The 16,478-nt window shown below is 34.9% G+C and overlaps 1 protein-coding gene across 4 annotated transcripts in view; it reads right to left on the bottom strand.

Moving 5' to 3' along the window:
* Positions 1-16,478, bottom strand: part of ANKRD12 (ankyrin repeat domain 12) — a 130,742-nt gene that overhangs the window by 60,902 nt on the left and 53,362 nt on the right. For all 4 annotated transcript variants that reach the window (XM_032309640.1, XM_032309639.1, XM_032309641.1 and 1 more), the window contains exons 5-7: positions 14,392-14,538; positions 10,220-10,420; positions 6,548-6,690 (exon numbers count right to left, since the gene is read on the bottom strand). In XM_032309640.1, coding sequence (XP_032165531.1) covers positions 6,548-6,690; positions 10,220-10,420; positions 14,392-14,538 — 491 coding nt within the window. The remainder of the gene's footprint in view (positions 1-6,547; positions 6,691-10,219; positions 10,421-14,391; positions 14,539-16,478) is intronic.

Raw genomic sequence — 16,478 nt, 5'->3', positions numbered from 1 at the left:
GATGAAGCTGTCAAAAGTATTACTGAGTGAAAGAAATCCAATTATTAGAAATTCATAATGGTACAGATACATATACATTACAGTTTGTTGGCTCTCATTTCCCTCCTCCTCCTTAGGCATAACTAAAAGAACAAGGAGAAAACAGCTCTCAATAGCTCTGAATTGTGACTCCTACTATCCTAGGCATGTTGGTAGGAGGAAAAGCAAAGGTCTCTTGAAAACAGTATGCCAGTCTCCCTCTGAAAAAAGACTGGAAATAGTGTTTGAGTTTCTGTAAGTATAGGAGCTCAAAGGTCAGCCTCTGAAAATATTTGCAGTTCTGTGCACATTTAGAAACTTGTATTCATAGGAACATGTCCAACAAGGCATAACTCTTTAACATTATATTTAGAAATTAGGAAATGCTGATTAAAGAGAAAAAATTCATCTTTGATAAACTATCAATATCAATAATTGAGCTCTTTTTGCTCAATAAAAAGAGCAAAAAGTACAATATTTAAAATATCACAGCTGGCGTGCCTGGGTGGCTCTGATGGTTAAATGTCCTACTCTTGGTTTTGGCTCAGGTCATAACCTGAGATCAGGTCATAACCTGAGATCCTCTCCCTCTTTGCCCCTCCCCCTGCTCACACACGAGTGTTCTCGCTCTCTCTTAAAAAAACAAAAAACAAAATACAAAAAAAAAACCACATAGAAAATAAGTCATTTTCTGATAAATGCAGTGAGAAAGGAAATGTACCCTATATATTGTCAGGCCTTAAAAATTAAGTCCTTGGTATCCTGTTTATCTTTGATCCTTAGGTATTCATCCATCCATCCACCTACACGTGCACCCAAAGAGACTTATTATTATGTGTTTATTAAGTCTTACGTGATAAAAAGTTCCAGAGGTCACTAATACAAATCAATACAAAAAGCCTGTATGCATGGTACTTACAGTGCAGTGCAGGACACATACAAGTCTATCAGTTAAAAAAAAAAAAAAAAAAAAAGTTGTAGTAAGTGCTATCATGTAGGCATATACAAATTGCCAAGGGAGAAGAGACTCGTCCAACGGTTAAGCAAAAACCAGTTTAGGAAAAATAACATTTATAGGCTGCATTTTTCTTCAAAATTAGAACTTTGAGAATCATGAAAAGTATCTTAGAGAAAAAAGTAAAAAAGAAAAACAGCATTTTCTGTTTCCAAATTTTAGTATCTAAAATATTTGGGTATATTTGAAAAACAGTAGTATAATACAACAATCTTTTACCTCTGATGTTTCTATACCATTTTAGATTTCAAGGAGTTGTTTACAAGCAGTGTCTTTTTTCCTTCAAAATACCCACTTTAGATAGTTATTATTTATTACATAATTTTAAAACGAGGAAATGGAGATTCAGAGGAGGAAGGTAACTTGTTCAAAATCACATAGTTGGTAAACTGGCCAGGCCACAAATGAATTCATTTCTACTTTCACTTCAAAGAATTCCATTTTTTTCTCAACCAGAGTAAAATTTGGCTATTCAGACAAGCCGCTTGACACTGAAATTTTTACTGCCTGTTAAAAAAGAAAGTAAGACAGGGATGTTTGCTGCTAAAGAAAGAGGAAAAAAATGATTTTCCAGCAGAAAGTATGAGATGATATCAAAATCCAAACTAGGATATTACAAAGCAGCATGTTCTATCTTTCTCACTAGAAAGTGGAGACTGTATTAAATAATAACTCTCCCAGATTACTGAATCATCATCTCATTCTTTGTCTTAAAAAGACACTGAGATTAAGGGGCACATGAGTGGCACAGTTGGTTAAGCTTCTGACTCTTGCTTTTGGCTCAGGTAGTGATCCCATGGTCCTGAGATCCAGCCCTGCACTGGACTATGCGCTCAGTGCCGAGTCTTCCTGAGATTCTCTCTTCCTTCCCACTCGTGCTTTCTCTCACACATAAATAAATAATCTTAAAAAAAAAAAAAAAAAAGACACTGAGATTTGTCCTTTTGTTCCCTTAATTTGGAGTCATATTAATTTGATAAACCTGGAAGTGTCTTGGAAGAGAGGGACTTATGTCAATGCTCCTCCACGCTCACAGAGAGGCTGAGGGTATTGAAATGTAATAGGCCACACAGTCTTTTTTTTTTTTTTTTTTTTTTAAGATTTTATTTATTTATTTGACAGAGAGAGATCACAAGTAGATGGAGAGGCAGGGAGAGAGAGAGAGAGAGAGAGAGAGAGAGAGAGAGAGAAGCAGGCTCCCTGCTGAGCAGAGAGCTTGACTCGGGACTCCATCCTAGGACCCAGAGATCATGACCCGAGCCAAAGGCAGCCGCTTAACCCACTGAGCCACCCAGGCGCCCCAGGCCTCACAGTCTTATTAACAAGACACACCAGAAGCTTATTTGCTTATTGTGATGATTAAAAGAATCGGTACATATAAAACACTTACAACACTTCTTGTACCACAGTAAAAACACAAATACCGCCATGAGAAGTTAATGTAATGTAGAGATCACAAATAACACAAAATAATCACAGAGGGCAAGTTACTCATATTTAGCCCAGTCATTTTATCACATGAATACTGAGGATTTTTCTTACTATAAAATTTAATTTTCATTTTTGTTACTCAGTTGGTTTTTCCTATTATTTGACTTCGGGAAATATTCACTGAAGCCTATTGAGTCAAGTAAGACAAACAAATGCAACCACCTGAAAATGCAAAGTTACAGGAACCTCAGCTAAATAATTTATGTGAACACTCCATTACCAAGTCTTCCTTAATATGAAAAATTTCAGCAGTTCCAAATGTTTTTCAGATCAACAAGCGATTATATCTTCATTTGTAATGAAACGGTGCCACTTACATGTAGACTGTTCAAATATTCCTTAAAGAAAATGTTATTTATGGCACAGCTTCAAGCAGAGTAATTTGCTGACTCCATGGAATTCAGAATACAGTAAGATATTAAATATGATGGTGGTGAAGACTAAGTATTCATCCAGCTAAAAAAAGAAACGCTGCATATAATGCCAGACTTGCTAAAAAGATACCAAATCCTCTCCTCTTCTTTTATCACTATCCCTGCTCTAGTCAGTAGGAAAACATTGTATGAGGACATTTTTTTAAAGGGAATTTCTTGACCTTATACTGGATGCAGTTCACTTGGGATTAGGTCACCATGAAAATAAAGTTTTACCTGAATGTCAGGAGTTTGGGTTTACATAGACCAGTGTTTGACTCTTGCCTAGAGAAACCTGAGAAGGAATGGTTGATTGGATTTGCTCTGATAAGCAAGGAAGGAGGGCAGTCCGGGAAACAGATCTGCATGCTCACTACTGGTAGGAAATGGTGTGTGTTTCTCTGGGTTGTGCCTGTACTGTTGGGTTAGAGTGGAGGGACAGCTGCATATGGATCAACAGGGCCAGGCAATGTTAACAGTACCAGGCAGAAGCTTCCATCTGAAGTTTATAGTGGATGTTGTGCACTGCTCAGATACCCTCTTCTAGACTGAAATACTCCTACCTGCAGATGCTCGGAGTATTGTTCACTAACAACTGCTAAGTTCTTCACCAGGAACTGCCATGGCCCAAGGGAGTGGCAGCACTAAAGGGATGTGTCTCCTTGCCATCAGCAGCTTGCATCCCCCCATGTGTGGGCACACAGACCTAACCCTTACCTCAAATCAGAGCATCTCAGAAGTGCATCCTAGTATCAAGGACTCCCTGTGAAACTGGCTAAAGCTTAGGCAGCTCATTGCAGCTCAGCTTCTCCCTTTGTTCTATGCTGTTCCTGTCACATCCTTCCAGGTGTTGTTCCTGAGATCACATCCCTCTTTTCTCCCATCCTCTGTAATCACCTGCAAATTTCTGTTTCCGGTTCCCAGGGCACCCAACCTATAGTATATGTGAGAGTGGTCCTAGGTGCAGACTCTAAAAACTCTAAAACAGGATTTCTGAACTGGATTGAACGCTGGCTGCCATGAGATGGAGTACTGACAGTCCTGGCATATGGCAGTCACGTAACTGTTCAAGCTTTCAGGCCTTTAAGAGGTCCCAGGGAAGTACTAATTGTAATGACTGCTTCTCTTCTCTTCTCACAACCAGGAAAAAGCACCTTCTCCAACCCTGAAGAAGAGGTTTTTCTCAAAATAAGAGTAAGTTTCTGGGTTTAGATAGCACGGTGGAGAACAATTTAATGGTATTTTACTGTAAGTCAGGAAGACTGAATAAAAGTTTCTCTAAGACAGAGTAAGTTTACAGTCTCCCCTCACTACAGCTGAACAAAAACCCCTCCTATGTTTGGCTTCTGAAATGTTAGAGAACATTCTTATGTCATCCAGACAGGAAGGTAGAATACGCTTTCTGGAGGAACTACCTGTCTCAAGAGAAGGACCTACAAATACAGACATTTAGGAGACTTCTGACAAAACAGCCATCTTGTTCACCAGACAGACTACAGAGAAGCCCACCAGCCAATAAGCTCTGTATATTACATGTCTTGTCAAGCAGGCATTTTAGAGCTTCCTTCAAATATGAGTGAAGAGAAGTTAACAGAAGATCTTTTTTTTTTTTTTTTAAAGATTTTATTTATTTATTTGACAGACACAAGTAGGCAGAGAGAGAGGAGGAAGCAGGCTTCCTGCCAAGCAGGGAGCTCGATGCGGGACTCAATCCCAGGACTCTGGGATCATGACCTGAGCCGAAGGCAGAGGCTTTAACCCATTGAGCCACCCAGGTGCCCCCAGATCTTTAATGTGAGAAATACACCAAATCAGAGCAACAATGTGAAGGGTTTGGGGGAAATCTGTGACTATGCAGGAAGCAGAGCAAACCATTTAATTAGTATCTTCAGAGAGTTAAGATGGACACCTAGAACTGGAAATTTCATGGAGAGACTGAGAATCCCAGATGGGATTAACGGTAAAGCAGTATTTCAGGACAGCATCTATGCTACAGATCTAGAAAGCAACTAGTTCCAATTAGATCAGGATGTAAGATATCTTATATACAGTGATAAGAGAAATCCTACAGGTAGTTCTTAAAAACAGTTAAGTTACCAAAACTATAATGAGGTGTCCTCTCACACCTGTCAGAATGACTAGTATCAAAAAGACAAGAAATAACATGCTGGTGAGGATGTGGAGAAAGGAAAACCTGCTGCACTGTTGGTGGGAATGTAAATTGGTGCAGACACTATGAGATATGGTGTGGGCGTTCCTCAAAAATAAAAAATAAATGACCACATGATCCAGGAAAAAAATAAACAACAGTTAAGTTGATCAATGTGCTTTACCTTATTTAGAAGCATTTTAGAGTTATGTCAGAGAGAGTAAAGAAGAACAAAAATAGATGCATGGAAAACTAAGTAACAAAAGAAAAAAAAAAAAAGAAAAAAAAAAGAACAAGGCAATGTGTTAACCCAGGTAATAAAAAATCCAAAAAAAACCCCACAATTATAGATAGTACAGTGTAGACTAGACAGTATAGAGTCTATTGAATCTCTGGTCAACAATAAAATCCTTTACAGGAGATCAATAAATAATAACTAAAAATTAAAAAACAAGACAGCTTCATCTTGTTAGAAATAGAGTTAACCACTAGAAGAAACACCTACAACAGTGGCTTTTGGTGAAAGATACTGGGAAATGGGAAAGAACGGGAGGGACCTATGGTTATCTTTATAAGCTGAACAGTACTCTTCAACTTTCTAAACTATGTCCAAATATTCTTTGACAAAAGTAAAAATTACGTAAAGAGAAAACCTACTTATCTGAAACACGAAATCCTGGTTTAGAATCACTGCTAATAGTGCTCCAGGTTGATTTGTTCTCATTGCAAGCAGATTACTGCAATGCAATTAAGTATTAAACACACTTAAAAGATGAGTTTCATTACAACAAAGATGGGTTTAGCTTTGATAACAAGATGTCAAAGACTGAAAATGCAAATGGATTTAAAACCTACCATGATTAATAAAACTACATCAAAACAAATTAAACATGGTGTTCAAAGATGCCATTAATTTGTAAGCATATATAATCAGATATATGCTTACATATATAATATACATATACATATATATGCTTAAATATATAATCATGTCTATGTTTTATCACTATACACATAAGTCATCTGAATATATTAAATAAATAATGTCTGCTAAAATTCAGGAATGAAGGTTGTATAGCAAAAGACCATAATATTAATAAGCCTAAAAAATATATACAGGCAGGGGGACTCAGTGAAGTTTTTATTTTAAGTAAATTCTGCTTTTTATATCTAGTTATCTGACAGTAGAAAATTTTCTACTTATAGCCCTGCAATAAAAATTTTGCCAACCTGTTTAATTAACTGTCAAGTTATACAGATTTTATGAAAAGATAATGCTATATCTGACTATGATAGGAATTAGCAATTAGAAGGCAGAAAAAAGGGAAAATAAAACATAGATGAGCTGACCAGGCATTCAGGGAAATAGGAAATGAAACAGTATGACTAAAAACTGAACTACGTGACTCTGGGTTGAATTACTATTTTGCAAATGTGTATTGATTTTTCTATCATACTTACATCTCTGTGCCCACTGCTAGCAGAATCATGGAGTGGAGTGTCATCATCTAATCCTTGTGTGTTAACATCTGCTCCAGCTGCTATAAGTATCTTAGCAACATCATAATATCCAACGTTGCAAGCTTCATGCAATGGTGTCCAGCCTAAAGTGAGAATATTAATTTAACATATGGTTAATTTGTACTAATTCAAAATATGTGTTTTATACACATAGCTATGTGAGATATATTGATTCCAATGTACACAATAAAGAAGGAAAAACGAATGATGAACAAGCTATTGGAACACCGCCTATTCTACAGAAAGTTCATTTATGTTAATATTTCCACTGGGGCTAAATTATTTTACCAAAATAGTAAACATTTAATTTTATCCCACCACAAACTTGCTATAATTTATAACAATCATCTGAACTATGGAAAAAGAAGAAAATAAAAATATTAATAAGCTTGTTAGGGGATTTCAACAAATAAAAGCCCCTATGTTTAAGGGTTCTCATCTTTTCCAGACTTAATACCTACTTTAACTAAAATAAATTTACCATTGCAGTAACTGTGATGATTTAAAAGAAGTTACATGTTCATGAAAGAAAAACTAGAAAACAAAAAATACAAAGCAGTAAAGAAGCATCACCCATAATTCCACCACCCAGCTACAATAATTTCAAGACTCTAGTCTAACTCCTACCTTCTCCCCCTCATATATATATCTATATATATATATAAAATAAATATATATAAAATAAAACTGACTTCTCTCCCTCATATATATTTATATGTAAATATATGTATATATAATATAGAATAAACAAAATACATAAAATAAAATGAAAAAATTATATATAAAATAAAATTCTCTCCCTCATATATATTTACATATAAATATATATTTATATATAATAAATAAAAATAGATATATAATAAATAAAAATAAATAAAATAAATATATATAAAATAAATACATTTATATATAAATATATAAAAATAATAAATTAATTTTTGAAAGGTAGGCTCCATGCCTGGTGTGGAGCTCAACACGGGGCTTGAAGTCATGATCCTGAGGATCAAGACCTAAGCAGAGATCAGAAGCTGGACAGTCAACTAATGAAGCCACCCAGGTGCCCATAGATTTGTACTTTCAAAATAAAAATGGGAAAGCTGTTTAACACTTTCACTGCAGTGAAAATAATCTCTCATGTCATTATACTTTTCTACAACACAGTATAACACTGATTGATATGCCATAATTTATTTAAGCAAGATCCTATTACTGGGCATTTAGATTATTTTTAATTTTTTTTTTAAAAGCTTTTATTTATGTATTTGAGAGACGGAGCATGCACAAGCAGGGGGGAATGGCAGGGCGTTAGTAGGGTGGGAGAAGCAGGTTCCCCACAAAGCCGGCAGCCTGATATGGGGACTGATTCCAGGACCGTGCATGGGATTATGACCTGACCCATAGGCAGATGCTTAACTAACTGAGCCACCTAGGTACTCCAGATTATTTCTAATTTTTAAAATATTAAAAACAACGCTGCAACAAATATCCTTACAACTAAATATTCATGCATAGCCATGACTAAATATTTAAGGTAAGTCTCCAGAAGTGGAATTGTTAGATCAAAGTACTTTTTGGTTTCTGATATATAATACCAAGTTTTCTTCTTGAATGGATGCTATGCATTTTAAGTTTCATTCTTTAAAGTAGACCTTGTTCATTGCACTTCTGTCCACTCACATCAAATACAGAAATAAATTTCAGGTGTATTCTAATAGGGCTCTATGTAAAAGCAAAACAAAAACAAAGTTCGGAAATGAGGAAATAGGGGGTATAATTTTATAATAAAGGAACAGAGATGGACTTAATTGATATTACATAAAAAATTAAAACTTCAGTACAATAAACAACATTGAAGTGAAAATTCAAACATAGCCACGGACAGTGAAAACCTTTACATATTTGATAGAGAATTAAAACCTACACTAAACAAAGGGCTCTTACATATTAATAATACTGTCATAAGACAAATGGGCAGAAGACTCCACCTGTCAAGTCACAACACACACAGTCCTATAGATTAAGAAAATACAAATAGTCTTTTTTCATTTGTCAGATTGTTAATAAATTGATAATATCCAGTTTTAGTGAAGATGTGATGAAAAGAGTTCTTTTGTATACTCTTGATGATAGTGTAAATTGATAAAAAAAAAGATTTTGGGGGGATACCACCTTACTGTATTTACAAAAATTTTAAATATGCATCCCCTTAACAGTTTCCATTCTGAAATCCTCCTATAACTATACACTTCTTTCTTTCTTTTTTTTTAAATTAATTAATTTATTTTCAGCATAACAGTATTCATTATTTTTTCACCACACCTGTGCTCCATGCAATCCGTGCCCTCTATAATACCTACCACCTGGTACCCCGACCTCCCACCCTCTTTCTTTCTTTCTTTCTTTTTTTTTTTTTTTAAAAGATTTTATTTATTTATTTGACAGACAGAGATCACAAGTAGGCAGAGAGGCAGGCAGAGAGAGAGAGAGAGAGAGAGAGGGAAGCAGGCTTCCTGCGGAGCAGAGAGCCCGATGCAGGGCTCGATCCCAGGACCCTGAGATCATGACCCGAGCCGAAGGCAGCAGCCCAAACCACTGAGCCACCCAGGCGCCCCTCTTTCTTTCTTTTTAAAAATATTTTATTTATTCATTTGAAAGAGAGACAGAAAACATGAATGGGGGACGGGGGAGAAGCAAAGGGAGAAGCAAGCAGCCTCCCCACTGAGCCAGGAGCCCAATGACATGGGGCTTGATCCCTGGACCTGGAGATCATGACCTTAGCCAAAGGCAAGTACTTAACCATCTAAGCCACAAGGTGCCCCTATACACTTATTTCTACAGGAGGGTTCACTCAAGTATTGTCCATGGAATCTATATTGTAGAATAGTATGCAGCTGTTGAAATGAACAAAACAGAACTACCTATATGTACTGAGAGAAATACCAGCAAGAGATTAAGTAAAAAAGGCAGGTTGTAGAACTACAGACTGATAATATAGATGGAATGATTTGATTTTTTTAAAAAAGTCTATATACAAATAAATGTTCATTTTATGTATACATAATAAAAATGCACAGAAAGGATAACCTCCGAATTGTTAACAATAGTTCTGTGGCAAAAAAAGAAAACTGTACTGTAGTATGTGAAACTCAAGGGAATCTCTATATTGCTCCCTGAATGCTTTTACTGTTTGAATTCTTCACAGTAAGAATGTACTGGTATGGTATTTGAGTAATTAAAATGAAACACCACTATGTTCTCTTCAAGTCCTCATGCTCAAGTGAATAAATGTTCTTTTAAGACTTACGAATGAATTAACACTTTGAAAACATCATATAGCTCTAATTCATCTAGAATAGAACCTAAACTGGATAAAGAATTTTATGGCAGTATGTCAACTAAAATAGAAGTTTAATATTTAAAAATCTGAATAGTTCTTGACTTGGAATTGCAGCAGAGGATCAGGGTTTTAAGTACATAGTCCAAAAGAATTTTGCAATGAAGTACACTTTTAGAAAACTTGTTTCAGCAAGAATATCGGAATACAGATAACAAGACTCTGTCTAACTGATAAATTTTAGTTCCTGAGCATTAGTCCTTAATTACTAATCTTACCTGCAAAATCTTTCACGTTCACATTTGCCCCTAAACTTATTAATTCTTTGACTTGTTTCACATCTCCTCGAATAGCTGCCATGTGTAAAGGAGTTTCACCACGTTCATTTCTTTTATTAACTTTATCTTTTTGTCGAGATGAGGAACTGGGAGTTTTCTTCTGGGCTGGTGTTGTTTGTGATGGATGATTTGGTGTGGAATCTGTAAGAAAAAAGGAAACTAATGAAAGTTCTAAGGCTAAATATTTTGCATGTTCATTGAAAGTTTTGTAATGTGCAATTTCCTGGAATGGGGGAGTATCTTCTCACTCTCACACTCCAAAATGTGGTTTAGATGATATATTAATAATTTATCCAAATACATGGAGTAGGTCTTCCTTTAGGGTCATCAAATATTGCATGAGTAAATTTAGAAAAAACGTTTTATTCTGTCAATTCATAAAATTGGCTTGAAGTGATAAAGTATCAAGTATGTGCCCTAAAAATGTTTGTTCAATGAATAACTTGATAAACTAGGAAAAAAACAACAACAATGTATTTTTCATGGCATGTTATTCTATTATTCCAACACCTAGATGAAATGACACTGAAGGATAGAGTTCACACTTCTAACTCGAAGTATTAGAATTCCATTCTGATATTAAATGCCAACTGAGGTCATGGATGATTTTAGCATAAAAATGAAGCTTAAGATGTGTAAGAAATAAGGACAGTCTGGGAAGGCCTTTAAAAAGGGGGCTGATAAAAGAGAAAAAAATATTTCTTTGGTTTGATTCTCTTCCTTTGATTTTCTGTTCCAGTGTTCATACCAAAAACAAAATATTAAACAAGATGATGCCCAAAGTTTTCCCTCTTGTCCCAATTTCAGAACTACTGGGAAAAAAATAAAACAAAACACAAAATAGGTTTTTTAATCAGTTAAGGATTCCAGACATATGTATCATGTTAATAATTAATTCTGAAAATTTACAACAATTTAAAAGAAACAACTATTCTAAGAGAAAAAAACTCTATGGAAAATAAATTTCCAGCATATATGATTTTCTTGCAAACAGACATTATTAGAGCACTAAAGTACTATCATTCTTTCCTCAATAAGAAAAAAGTTTAAAATTTACATTTTGGATTTTAAAGTATACTGCATCAGTAACAGTTTCCTCTCCGCACTACTCCATAAGAGCAAGGATAGCTGTCTATCTTATTCATTACTGTTTGTCAACTGTTTAGATGACTTCTTGGCACATATGAAATGAACAATAAATGAATTTTCTTATAATTTTTTTTAAAAGATGTTATTTATTTATTTGAGAGAACATGAACAGTGGGAGGGGCAGAGGGAGAAGCAGGCTCCCTGCTGAGTGTGGAGCCTGACACCGGGCTTGATCCTAGGACCTCAAGATCATGACCTCAGCTAAAGTCAGATGCTTAACCAACTGAGCCACCCAGGTGCCCCATGAATTTTACTATGATCTTTACAGTCAAATTATTTATTAAGAAAATTAGCTGTTCAACTTCTTAAAAATGAAATGTACTTGTTATTTCATACAACTTGCAAGGGATTAATTCATATAAAATCTTATTAGCCATGTCAAAGTAATATTCCCATACATAAAATAATGGTATCATCCATAATGGCAATCAGGTTAAACATAACATAAACATGGAAAATTAATTATGTAATGGATAAAATAATAAACCCTAAAAACTGCAAGAATGTTTATATTTTGGCAAACAGCTCTGTATTTCAAAAGCTTTCCACTCTAGTTCTACATATAATACGGTTGGCTAAAAATCCTTAAATAAAAAGAATCAACTGCATTATAGTGTGATCTTACTTATATTTTAAAACACAAACAGCACAGGGCGCCTGACTGGCTCAATCAGTGGCTCAAGTTGTGAGTTCAAGCCCCATGTTGGGGGTTGAGTTTACTTAAAACAACAACAACAACAACAAAATCACAAAACAAAAAAATACAAACTACAACAAAAGGTATGCATTTGCATGTTCATGCCTAGAAAATTTCTAGAAGAAATACTGGAGATGAGGTAAGATTAACTTTTTGCCTTTTAATTTATCCTAAGAATAAAGGTTCCTGGTATTAAGAAAATCAGTTTGTTTTTTTTTTTAAAGATTTTATTTATTTATTTGACAGACAGAGATCACAAGGAGGCAGAGAGGCAGGCAGAGAGAGAGAGAGAGAGAGGGAAGCAGGCTTCCTGCGGAGCAGGGAGCCCGATGCGGGGCTCGATCCCAGGACCCTGAGATCATGACCCGAGCCGAAGGCAGCAGCCCAAACCACTGAACCACCCAGGCGCCCCAAGAAAATCAGTTTTTAAAAGTAAAAGTCTGCAATGCCTGCGTGGCTCAGTTGGTTAAGTGTCTGCCTTTGGCTCAGATCATGATCCTGGGGTCCTGCAATTGAGTCTCACATCAAGTCCCACATCATCGGGGTCCTGGCCTCATCAGGGAGCCTGCTTCTTCCCCTGCCTGTTCTCCCTGAAGCTCTCCACACTTCTGCTCTCTCTGACAAATAAATAAATAAAATTTAAAAAAAAAAAAAAAAAGGATTAAAAAAATATAAATAAAAAATAAAAGTCTTCTCAGGGTACCTAAGTGGCTCAACTGGTTAAGTGTCTGACTCCTGATTTTGGCTCAGGTAATGATCTCAGGGTAAGGAGCTTGAGCCCATCACCGGGCATGGAGCCTGCTTAAGACTCTCTCTCCCTGTCTGCCCTGCTCCTTAACCTCCAACCCTGGCTCATACATGCTTGCTCTCTCAGAAAAATTTTAAAAATATAAGTCTTCCATTAAATCTGACACGAAGTCAACATTTTATAGAAACATTTAAAGTTTTAACAATGTATACTATCTTTAATTTGGCTATAGTCTTTCAGAAATTGGGGGTGGAAAGGTAGGAGAATAACCCCAAACAACATACTTTTACTTAAAAAAGCAGGAAGCCCTAAAACTTGTTTATCAGTAAAAGATATCAGATATACCACGATTTGATGGAAACTACAATACACAGAAACTAAGTTTTGTTTTTTTTTTTAAAGAGCCAATATGAGAAAACTTCACTAGAGAAACTGTCCTTTTCAATGCATTTTAACAGGGTCTTGTCACATGACCCAAAATCTTATATAAAGACTTCCTGAATTCAGAGCCAAAAGAATTTTTTTTCTCTAGACAAAACGGATTTACTTTATCAGTCAATAAGAACTGCACAACTTAAAATCTTTTTGTATTGTTTCCAGAATGCACTCAATGCTCAATAGTAATTACCATTTCAGCCCAGCGACCTGGATTTCATCTACCTTTTTGTAGCTCCTTTTAATTAATTAGCAGGTTGAGTGGTTTGCTCCCTTATTGTTTTGGTTCTGCTGTAACCCATCTAATTATTTTTGGAGGACACGTATTGGAATACCCCCCCACACACACATTCATGTAGTATGTCACCTTAACTGGAAGTCTGCAACCCAATACAATATAAATTTACACAGTATGCTGCAGACTTTTTTTTTTTAAGATTTTATTTGTTTGACACAGAGAGAGACAGTGAGAGAGGGAACACAAGGAGAGTGGGAAAGGGAGAAGCAAGCGTCCTGTCCACCAGGGAGCCCGTTGCGGGGCTTGATCCCAGCACCCACAACCTGAGATGAAGGCAGACACTTAACAACTGAGCCACCTGGCACCCTGACATTTTCCTTTTAAAATAATTCAGATCTCGAACAAAAAAACATGGATTACGCTACTGCATAATAGTACTCATGTGATAAGATTATCTGTTTATCAGGACGGTACTACCAAACTTAAAAGTAAACTATAAACCTAGAAGCAGCTTTACAGAAACTGTGTAGTACGGTGAAAGCACACAGTGCTACAATGGATTTCTCAAGTTGACAGACTATTTCTAAATGACCCATTTTAGTTGAAAATTATTTACTGAATGTCCTCTAAATGCAATGATCCCTGCTCTTGTATAGATCCTTATTTGGACATGACAGACAATTATCATGCAAATAAATGTAAAATTACAAACATGTTATAAGAAATTTTTATTAAATCCAAGAAAAAGATTTTAAAATTAAAAGTTTAAAGTAGTTAACTGTTAAGATAAGGATAGAAAGTCTGAGTAAAACTAAGAATACATATGTACTCAAAGATGGTGTCACCTGGACTGTTGTCTCTTGCTGTCATCTGCATAAGAAGTGCCATCTGCTTCCGCTCAGAGAGTGGATAACCAAAAAGAATGCTAACTGGTGTGGACTTCTTATTTCCAGCTTCCTTTTTTGTTTTCTTCTTTTCTGGACCTTCTTTCTCTGGAATTATTAATAAACATGTAAGAATTTGAAATAAACGTAAGCTCTGAAAAGCAAAACATAAACAAACTTAAAAAAAAGAAAAGATGCTATACATGTATATGAGAAACATGTGCAATATACAGACTAGCAGTATGCTGACAAAAGAGCACTAGACTTTTATCATATGAACAATTTCTTTCTGAATGTCTTGAAAATAATATATTAATTCTACTATTTTCTGAAAATTTAGAGCATTTGGAAATTCATTCCTTGTCAAATCTGTATTTTAATGATGTTCTTTTAAAATTTAACTTTTTCAATATTTCAAACATTCCTTAGTATTTCATTTTTGAAACTTCTTTCATTCATTATAATTTTATTCTTAATTACTGCTAAGCCCTTACAGCAATGTTCCTTCAAATTACTTCCCTAATTCCACTAATGATTTGTACAGTCTTCTAACAAAGTAAGTATTTAAGACAAGACTCATCACACAAAGTAATTATTGTAAAAAAGCAAAGGATCACTTTATTCCAGACACAGGATAGCTGAACATGGAATGATATTAATCAAAGCTAAAAACTGAGCATATTAAAGATTTCTGTGTGTATGTAGGTATGTGCGGGTGTTTAACAGAGATTCTGCAAAGATCCAAAATGTCTAAGGACTTTTTTCAAAAAGATTTGACCCATCAAAAAAAAAAAAGCCAGCTTTTAGGCTGAGTTATTTGGGAAATCTTTTGCCAATACAGTCAGCATCAAGTCCCAGGAATTTCAGATAAACTGGATTCTATAAGTCAAAGAGATACAAGTATCTCTTGTAGGACTTCTCTGGAAGACAACTCAGGTGAGAGTTAATGCAGAGGGTCTGCTGGTTAACTGTCTAGGTATCTATTTCTTAGGAAATCCTATATAAATAATTGAGATTTACTGATCCAGGTTTGAAGGTCCCTGCAAAGATGGGCTACAGAGATAAATAAGTAAATTTTTTAAATAAGTATAAAACACAGCAGAAATGGTAGAAGGGTGTAGGTTCAGTAGTCAATATTGCATTTTTTTAAGGCAGATGTGGCTAGCAAATAGGCTACTCCAGGAGATCATAAGCATTTATTAATCTAGCAAGTTTCAAGAAACCAGTAAGAGTTTGATATTATTTAAATATTATTATTATTTAGGGCATAAGAACTTAAAATAGTAATTCTTGCAGTTAATTTGAATACAATGGCTGGTATTCTAATGGTCTAGAAAAATTAAGAGATCAGAATATTCTGTTGCCCACAAATCATAGTCAAACTTCAATAGCTCCAAAATGTCTACTTATTGATATTTTACATAACAAAACAAAAAACCTGATTTACTTAAGTCAGCCTTTAATAGTTCTAATACATTCTTTTATTTTTCAAATTCCTCATTTCATTATCATTAATGGCCTGACTTAGTATAAATCCAGTTTCAGCACAGTGTTTCACCTAACTTACTAAATTTGTTCATTAAAAGTCCCTAACAGGTATTTCAAAGAAGCTGATTTTTTTTCTGAAACATTTACTTTCTTCTAATAATGTTCTGTATGCTTTGGTTCTCTCATATTTAATGAGGAATCATAATTACTGTTTTAATGATTTTCCATCTAAATAACAAATCCTTAAATATAAGGAATGTACTTAGCTAAAATTAAAATATTTAAACGTAAAAATTTTATAAGAAGTAGAATTTTTTAGAAAGAAGTAAAGTTTAGTAACTGGAGGAAACAAAATGAAGAAAATGTACATAGAAGCTATCCTTAAAATATTTTCTAAAATTTGGGGGAGAATATTGTATTTGCAAAGTAATGGACTTTCCACTTTTCTTATGGCATTTTCATGCAATGTTTTAAAAAGAATATGCTCTGAAGTGATATGCAGCCAGCTGACAGGAAAAAGTGAGATACTTATAAATTCATTTTAGCATTCTAGCTGCCAA

This window comes from Mustela erminea, chromosome 13, assembly GCF_009829155.1.
Source record: "Mustela erminea isolate mMusErm1 chromosome 13, mMusErm1.Pri, whole genome shotgun sequence".
NCBI lineage: Eukaryota > Metazoa > Chordata > Mammalia > Carnivora > Mustelidae > Mustela > Mustela erminea.
The sequence above is the reverse complement of the archived record's forward strand: the minus strand, read 5'-3'. Positions and strand labels throughout refer to the sequence as shown.